Source organism: Sinocyclocheilus anshuiensis, unplaced genomic scaffold (assembly GCF_001515605.1).
Source record: "Sinocyclocheilus anshuiensis isolate Anshui unplaced genomic scaffold, SAMN03320099.WGS_v1.1 scaffold130, whole genome shotgun sequence".
In the NCBI taxonomy this organism is placed as follows: Eukaryota; Metazoa; Chordata; class Actinopteri; order Cypriniformes; family Cyprinidae; genus Sinocyclocheilus; species Sinocyclocheilus anshuiensis.
In genome coordinates this window covers 2,874,215-2,883,716 of record NW_015544207.1, presented here as the reverse complement: position 1 = coordinate 2,883,716, position 9,502 = coordinate 2,874,215, and the positions used below count along the sequence as shown (strand labels likewise).

Genomic DNA, 9,502 nt, shown 5'->3' with positions numbered 1-9,502 from the left:
TATATATATATATAGATAGATAGATAGATAGATAGATAGATAGATAGATAGATAGATAGATATAGATATATATCTATATATCTATATATCTATATATCGATCGATCGATCTATATAGATATTATGTCAGCTAGTTGCCAAGCCAACATTTTCTATTTTTACTTAATTGACCTAATTGTTTTACTAATTGTTTAAAAGAAAAAAAAACTATATAGACAAAAGGAAATAAAAGGGATAGAATAAAAGGAAAATATACAAACTAATTACAAATACCAAAAAACTATAATGTCAATTATACTAAAATGCTGGAAGTGTTTGAGGCCAACCAATAAAGTTGAAAATACTACAAGATGTAAACTGCATGTTTGCATGGTTTTAGTGTCAAAAGGTCACTTCCTAGCTTTTTATATGAAAAGTTATATTTAACTTTTCAACCTTGTCACTATAAACTGCTTTACTGCTCCAATATTTCAAGTTTTACCAGAGGAACACATGCTTTCATAAAATTATAAGCTTCACATTTCTGCTTTTAAATCCTCCGGAATTGGCTCAATTTGCTTTTAAGTACCTGACCATAACCTCCATTTTGGACTTACTAAATCTGAAATATTCCTTTGAATTGTGTGGCATATTGAGGAAATGTGTGATAATGCTTTTCTAAGTCATCAGGACCATGAAATGGACACACACAAAAAAAATCCATTAGACTTACATTGATGGAAGGAGCCGAACCACGTCTACAGATCAGAGACATGAGGCTGAGCTTGTGCGGTCACTCTTGCTGCTGTTCAGCATAATTTCACAGATAAACAGTCATTTAAATAGGAATCAGCAAAAAATAAATAAATACAATCCCTATTGTTCATATGAGTTTTTCACTAAATTTCACCGAAATGTTGCTAACGTGACTTCTTGGAACACCTTAGCAACCATCAAGCAATGCATCTGCTTGTGTTTTAAGTATGTAAGAGCATCCACGAGCACGTGTCGCATCTGCCTGGCAAATGCGTCAAGAATGACGTGTGAACGCAGAGTTTGAAAACAAGCCCAAGGACAAACTGCGCTTACACAAAAGACTCTCTGAAGGAGTAGGACGAGAGAACAGTGTAACTGGAGAACAGTTTGAAGAAGAATTCGATTACCTAACCATTACAAGAGCACTAATGAAGTCTCCTCAGATCTGCAGCTACTGACTAGACATGGACAACAACTCCACCCTCTCACCTCAAACAAGGGTGGATGGCAAAATGCAGATGGGTGTGTGAGAACAGGTTGCTTTAGATGATGTTCTTGTCAGTTATGATAAACATCACAAGAATGAGAATGAGTCAAACAACAAAGTTAAACATTGGAGCAAATATTTAAGGCTTACAATTAAGAGTTGATAAGGATTGAAGGCAATGTAAGCACACATAACTGACACGATGCCATTTTGACATGAGAACATTTTAGGTTCCTGTCCTTTCAGTTTTACATGAGTGCTAAATGAATTAAAGGGCTCAAACCTTTTACATAAATACACAATCTATTATAAAAGGCTCTTGGCTGAGGTGGACCTTCAAAACACTGCAGATTCACATCAGTATCACACTTTTCATTGCTTGTAACTTTTAGGAAAACAGAAGAGAAACCTTTTAATTAAGATGTGCCTGTAAAGCTTTTGATGTCTTTGGACTTTAAATGTAAATATTAATATGGTTTTGTAGTAGAAAACAAAACTCAAGCCAGACTACAGAGAGCAGAGAGCAGGCGGAAGAAGAGCTGCTTTTCTTCTAAATGTCCAGGGTAATGTGCTCTATTTTGTGTGTTAAAAGGAACAATCCCTGAGAGCTCGGAGAAGTGTGCGGATTCTGGGAAGCAGTCCAGCGAGCGAGAGGAAGACACAGAATCAAACAAACAAAGACTCCTTCTTTCTCCCTCATACTGACACATTTGGACCCGTGGGGATAGATAGATAGATAGATAGATAGATATTTTTTTTAATGTAGTTCGAAATATAAGTGCCAAATTAGGAAATCATAAACAAACGGGATACTCCACCAACAAATGATGAGTTGTTTACTCACCCTCACACCCTCAAATTATATTTTCTTTCAGTTGTGGAACAAATGTTGTATGATTGTCTTTTTGAGTTCTGTACAAGAAAGAAATGCATGCAGGTTTTGGAACAACATGAGGATGAGTTAATGATGACAGAATTTTTTTAATTGTTATTATTTGGGTGGAGTATCCCTTTGAGCTGTGTAGCCTCAAGTATATCCAAGATGTTAAAAAATACTTGATGGCCACAGCACTTGACATTTGTCATTAAATCAAAATATGTTAAAAACATTTTTCAAAATTGCTTGAAAACAATATCTGAATTATTAATCATGATTTCAGAAAAGTTCTCAAACATATACATATTTTTCTATTATTTTATATATTTTTGTTACATTTTAAATATTATGACTTGAATCACCTTGGAGTTTTAAGATATTACATTTGACTACCTCAATTAAATTTGCATTTTTGTTTTAAATAGGTCATAATACTCATTCAAATTATTTGAATTTTCTTTATTCCAATCAATGGCTTTTTAAAAAGCATTTTCATGTACTTTTGGATAACCTGATCAATCTGGACGAAATATGAGCATCACACCATTGACCCACAAATACATTTGATTTATTTGATGTAATTTGATTTGGTTTATTATTTATTATATTTGATACATTTATTATATTCCTTCTTTCTTTCTTCCTTTCTTTCTTTCTTAACAACATACAGTGTTAAATGTGTTGATAACCATAGGGGATCACCGAGTTAGACGTGATATACTGGGATTACATAAAAAGAATATAGGATGATTCTCCTGGTTTCAGAACTATGGACAGCGCCGATATATTTTCCTGGCTTTTTGTCTCAAATCACGCGCAAGTTACCAACACGTTTTGGAAGGGAAAAACAAAACGGCATCACATTCTCTTGCCTTGTAGCGTCAAAATCGATAACATTTCACGGTATAAAGCGTGAACGAACAATAAAACATAAAACAGATTTCTAAATCAACAACATATTTCTAAATCTGCCACTAATCCATTAGGCTACTGTGTTGCCAACACCCGTCACACGTCTGAACAAACAATTATTATCCAAAGCCCACCATTCCCCAAATTAACTAATGCAACATTGCGGGTCTGCAACATCGAGAGGGTTTCCATAAAGATGAAGTCCCTGCTGCGCTCCAAATGTCAATCAGAGTGACGTCGGTGCGTGTCCTTTCATCTTTATGAAGGTGGGGGCTCGCGCTCTCATTGACATTCTGAATGGAAGTCAGAGACAACCAACGCAGCACATAGCTACAGCCGTTTATTGATAACATTTCAACAAGATTTGCGTATGGTCAGGGTGCGAATTATGGGGGGCGATCTAACTCAGCTAAAAGCTTTAAAACACCTAAGGAGGTCAAAACAAACCACTTGGGGACATAATCGTTTTAACGGGGTTGTTTCAGTAGGGTAATAAACACGAACCACTGGCTGATCAATCGCTTTATTATAGATTTAGATACCAAATTATGACAAAAACGTGATTGTTTCTTTTAAAATTGGAAGAGGGCGCCAAAAGACAACTGTTGCGCAAGATGAACTTCTGCTTTAAACTGCTTTAAAAAGCTGAACTCGTTGAAAGTAAATGTATAGCTACTAATTCGGATTCCGCGTAACCTACAGGTTGCATGGTTTATTTCTCAGACATTAATCTCTCCATGGTGAACTATTAATTCATATGCTCCCTCATGCGCGTAATGAAATTAATGCAGCAAAAGTCAGTGAGGGTTTTCATTTTAGGTGGCACTTGACGCCGATGCGCGTTATCCCACAGCCCTCCCCTAATCGGTGGTAACCCCGCGCGTCTGGGGTTCATGTTTATGTCTGTCAGGTTTCCGATTGGGCGCCGTGTGGATGTGTGATGAGCATCCGCGCGCCTTTCAGTTTTACATGAGTGCTAAATGAATTAAAGGGCTCAAACCTTTTACATAAATACACAATCTATTATAAAAGGCTCTTGGCTGAGGTGGACCTTCAAAACACTGCAGATTCACATCAGTATCACACTTTTCATTGCTTGTAACTTTTAGGAAAACAGAAGAGAAACCTTTTAATTAAGATGTGCCTGTAAAGCTTTTGATGTCTTTGGACTTTAAATGTAAATATTAATATGGTTTTGTAGTAGAAAACAAAACTCAAGCCAGACTACAGAGAGCAGAGAGCAGGCGGAAGAAGAGCTGCTTTTCTTCTAAATGTCCAGGGTAATGTGCTCTATTTTGTGTGTTAAAAGGAACAATCCCTGAGAGCTCGGAGAAGTGTGCGGATTCTGGGAAGCAGTCCAGCGAGCGAGAGGAAGACACAGAATCAAACAAACAAAGACTCCTTCTTTCTCCCTCATACTGACACATTTGGACCTGTGGGGATAGATAGATAGATAGATAGATAGATATTTTTTTTAATGTAGTTCGAAATATAAGTGCCAAATTAGGAAATCATAAACAAACGGGATACTCCACCAACAAATGATGAGTTGTTTACTCACCCTCACACCCTCAAATTATATTTTCTTTCAGTTGTGGAACAAATGTTGTATGATTGTCTTTTTGAGTTCTGTACAAGAAAGAAATGCATGCAGGTTTTGGAACAACATGAGGATGAGTTAATGATGACAGAATTTTTTTAATTGTTATTATTTGGGTGGAGTATCCCTTTGAGCTGTGTAGCCTCAAGTATATCCAAGATGTTAAAAAATACTTGATGGCCACAGCACTTGACATTTGTCATTAAATCAAAATATGTTAAAAACATTTTTCAAAATTGCTTGAAAACAATATCTGAATTATTAATCATGATTTCAGAAAAGTTCTCAAACATATACATATTTTTCTATTATTTTATATATTTTTGTTACATTTTAAATATTATGACTTGAATCACCTTGGAGTTTTAAGATATTACATTTGACTACCTCAATTAAATTTGCATTTTTGTTTTAAATAGGTCATAATACTCATTCAAATTATTTGAATTTTCTTTATTCCAATCAATGGCTTTTTAAAAAGCATTTTCATGTACTTTTGGATAACCTGATCAATCTGGACGAAATATGAGCATCACACCATTGACCCACAAATACATTTGATTTATTTGATGTAATTTGATTTGGTTTATTATTTATTATATTTGATACATTTATTATATTCCTTCTTTCTTTCTTCCTTTCTTTCTTTCTTAACAACATACAGTGTTAAATGTGTTGATAACCATAGGGGATCACCGAGTTAGACGTGATATACTGGGATTACATAAAAAGAATATAGGATGATTCTCCTGGTTTCAGAACTATGGACAGCGCCGATATATTTTCCTGGCTTTTTGTCTCAAATCACGCGCAAGTTACCAACACGTTTTGGAAGGGAAAAACAAAACGGCATCACATTCTCTTGCCTTGTAGCGTCAAAATCGATAACATTTCACGGTATAAAGCGTGAACGAACAATAAAACATAAAACAGATTTCTAAATCAACAACATATTTCTAAATCTGCCACTAATCCATTAGGCTACTGTGTTGCCAACACCCGTCACACGTCTGAACAAACAATTATTATCCAAAGCCCACCATTCCCCAAATTAACTAATGCAACATTGCGGGTCTGCAACATCGAGAGGGTTTCCATAAAGATGAAGTCCCTGCTGCGCTCCAAATGTCAATCAGAGTGACGTCGGTGCGTGTCCTTTCATCTTTATGAAGGTGGGGGCTCGCGCTCTCATTGACATTCTGAATGGAAGTCAGAGACAACCAACGCAGCACATAGCTACAGCCGTTTATTGATAACATTTCAACAAGATTTGCGTATGGTCAGGGTGCGAATTATGGGGGGCGATCTAACTCAGCTAAAAGCTTTAAAACACCTAAGGAGGTCAAAACAAACCACTTGGGGACATAATCGTTTTAACGGGGTTGTTTCAGTAGGGTAATAAACACGAACCACTGGCTGATCAATCGCTTTATTATAGATTTAGATACCAAATTATGACAAAAACGTGATTGTTTCTTTTAAAATTGGAAGAGGGCGCCAAAAGACAACTGTTGCGCAAGATGAACTTCTGCTTTAAACTGCTTTAAAAAGCTGAACTCGTTGAAAGTAAATGTATAGCTACTAATTCGGATTCCGCGTAACCTACAGGTTGCATGGTTTATTTCTCAGACATTAATCTCTCCATGGTGAACTATTAATTCATATGCTCCCTCATGCGCGTAATGAAATTAATGCAGCAAAAGTCAGTGAGGGTTTTCATTTTAGGTGGCACTTGACGCCGATGCGCGTTATCCCACAGCCCTCCCCTAATCGGTGGTAACCCCGCGCGTCTGGGGTTCATGTTTATGTCTGTCAGGTTTCCGATTGGGCGCCGTGTGGATGTGTGATGAGCATCCGCGCGCCGTGGGCGGGAACAGTCATGTTTATAAACCACAGTACGTTTGCCGTGGGCGGGAGGACCGGATCGAGAGCGAGAGGACGCGCGGCGCGGAGCTTGTGGAGGAGGCGCGGCTTCCACTGCCCCTCCGCCGAAACAGCTGCATGGACGACCACCTCAGCCTCCTCCACTCGCCTCCGCCTTCCTCGAGCAAGCACCGGGGCAACAACCTCGTGAACCACGGCTACACTGAAGACATCATGACAATTGTTGCATGCGACAACATGCTGGAGGAGTCGGCGGCGCTGCCTGGGCACCACTCTCTGGAGCGCTATGAGCCAGACCACGAGTGCTGCGAGAGAGTTGTCATCAATATCTCGGGCTTGCGCTTCGAGACGCAGCTCAAAACCCTGTCCCAGTTCCCTGAGACTTTACTTGGCGACCCCAAGAAGAGAATGCGCTACTTTGACCCCCTCAGAAACGAGTATTTCTTTGACAGGAATCGGCCGAGCTTCGATGCTATCTTGTATTATTACCAATCCGGAGGGCGCATACGGAGACCCGTGAACGTTCCCATAGACATTTTTTCCGAAGAGATACGCTTCTACGAGCTCGGGGAGGAGGCCATGGAGAAATTTCGAGAGGACGAGGGCTTTATAAAGGAAGAGGTGCGTCCTCTGCCCGCTAATGAGTTTCAGCGACAGGTGTGGTTGCTGTTTGAGTACCCGGAGAGCTCGGGTCCGGCTAGGGGCATCGCGATCGTCTCGGTGCTGGTCATTTTGATATCCATCGTCATCTTCTGTCTGGAAACGCTACCCGAGTTCAGGGACGACAGGGACCCGACGACGGTCGCGCCGCGGGCGAACGCAACTCTCCCGTTCTTCACCAGTCCCTTCTCTGACCCGTTCTTCGTGGTGGAGACTCTGTGTATCATCTGGTTCTCCTTTGAGCTGCTCGTGCGTTTCTTCGCGTGCCCCAGCAAAGCCACGTTCTCCAAGAACATCATGAACATTATTGACATCGTGGCCATCATACCTTATTTCATCACTTTGGGGACCGAGCTCGCGGAAAGGCAAGGCAACGGCCAGCAGGCGATGTCCTTGGCCATTCTTAGGGTCATCAGACTGGTGCGAGTGTTTCGGATTTTCAAACTCTCGCGGCACTCCAAAGGGCTCCAGATTCTGGGGCAAACGCTCAAAGCCAGCATGCGAGAGCTGGGCTTGCTGATCTTCTTTCTCTTCATCGGGGTCATCTTATTCTCGAGCGCCGTCTTCTTCGCCGAGGCTGACGATCCCGACTCGGGCTTCAACAGCATCCCTGATGCGTTCTGGTGGGCGGTGGTAACCATGACGACCGTGGGATACGGCGACATGCATCCAGTCACCATAGGGGGCAAAATCGTCGGCTCCCTGTGTGCGATCGCGGGCGTGTTAACTATCGCTTTGCCAGTGCCCGTCATCGTGTCCAACTTCAACTACTTCTACCACCGAGAGACTGAGGGAGAGGAGCAGGCGCAGTACCTCCACATCGGCAGCTGCCAGCCTCTGTCCTCCTCCGAGGAGTTGAAGAAGACGCGGAGCACGTCGTCGCTCAGCAAGTCGGAGTACATGGTCATCGAGGAGGGCGCCTTCAAGCAGCCCAACTTCCCCGCCCAGAACAACCAGAACTGCGTGGACATTAAAAAGATGTTCACGGACGTGTAGGCTATTCTAGTCTGCCTGATGATGGCAACGCTGTAGGTTCGTGTCATGACAGTCAAGTGCTGCTGAGTGTGTCGCCCTCCATTTCCACGACGCAGAGGAAATGGTTACATGTCTAACGCGCCAGTGCCATGCAGTGTTTATCACCTGTTTGACTGAACCATTTTACTGTGAGGAGGAAGCCGCCATCGGCTTTCAGTCCGTTTGCTGTCGTTAGGGTACGTTCATTCATATAGGCAATGTGTGACATCCGTGTGGCAAGCCGCTTTAACAGCTATTCCTTAAAACTAACTACCACCTGCTATTATTTTACTAGTCATTTTGATTACAATTGAGTAATCCAGCAAGGTTTTCAATTGCTATTGTAACTATTTTCAGAATAGAAAAAAATTCAAATGTACTGGCAATTTTTTGCCAGGATATTATCCTTTAATTTTTACAGACATTTCCTTTAATCCTAAAACACAGTGCAATGAAGTGCAAAATTCAAAATACAGGTAAAACACCTGTAAGAGAAATCAATACAGAAAATTCCTTAATATATTAAAACAATACATCATGCCCTATTTTTACAGTTGGCGTATATGATTTACTTTGAAACAATTTGCACTCAAAAATTGCTAGTAATTTTCACAAATAGGCATAATTACAAGAAACACTTAATTAAACATGATATTTTCAAGCAGAAAGACTGAAATAGTATTTTCTTAAAAAAAAAAAAAAACTTAATAAAATACTTAATTTCCCCCCAAAAATAAGTGTTTTATTTTTAATTATTATTTTTATTTTTTTTCACAGTGTAATAGTGATTATTTCGTTGTTACTGGTAACACATCTTTTGTCATTGAATTCTATTGGGTTAATATATCAACTATTCACTTCCGACTAGTAACATTTTGTTTTTATTGTACTTTATCTATACAGTAGCCATTCTGACTAGTCTTTACATCTAATGATCTAATACATCTAATGATGTACTGTAAGACATATTACATAGGCCTACTGTTGGAATATATATTTGTGCCTCATAAATAAGTACTAGTATCTAACAAAGATGTACTAAACTGGAATAAATACCAGCAACAATTAGAAATATATCATTGGAAGTGAACAGTTACCATCGGTACCACAAATCCGCATAAAAATCAATGACAAAAATATCTTCCAGAAACAGTCAAGTTACTTGTAACTTCTGGAATATTGACAGGTAGTGAAAGTAAGTACTAGTATCCAATGAATAGTTTACAAGTGAAATTGAAAAGACAACAGTCACTACTGAATTACTTTAAATAAACACATAGCCTAGTTCATGGGCAAATGTTAAACGGCTTGCCACAAAGTCAATATTTCGTCAA

At 39.5% G+C, this 9,502-nt stretch overlaps 1 protein-coding gene across 1 annotated transcript; it reads left to right on the top strand.

The window, feature by feature from the left end:
* The first annotated feature begins 6,507 nt into the window (after positions 1–6,507).
* LOC107697030 (potassium voltage-gated channel subfamily A member 3-like) lies at positions 6,508–8,615 on the top strand. Its single transcript, XM_016497657.1, has one exon. It carries the CDS (start codon positions 6,612–6,614, stop codon positions 8,148–8,150), a length of 1,539 nt encoding a protein of 512 aa, XP_016353143.1. The 5' UTR covers positions 6,508–6,611; the 3' UTR covers positions 8,151–8,615.
* The last annotated feature ends 887 nt before the right edge of the window (positions 8,616–9,502 follow it).

Excerpts from the sequence above, each read along its gene's own strand:
- LOC107697030 (XM_016497657.1), top strand. The coding sequence starts at position 6,612 with ATGGACGACCACCTCAGCCTCCTCCACTCGCCTCCGCCTTCCTCGAGC.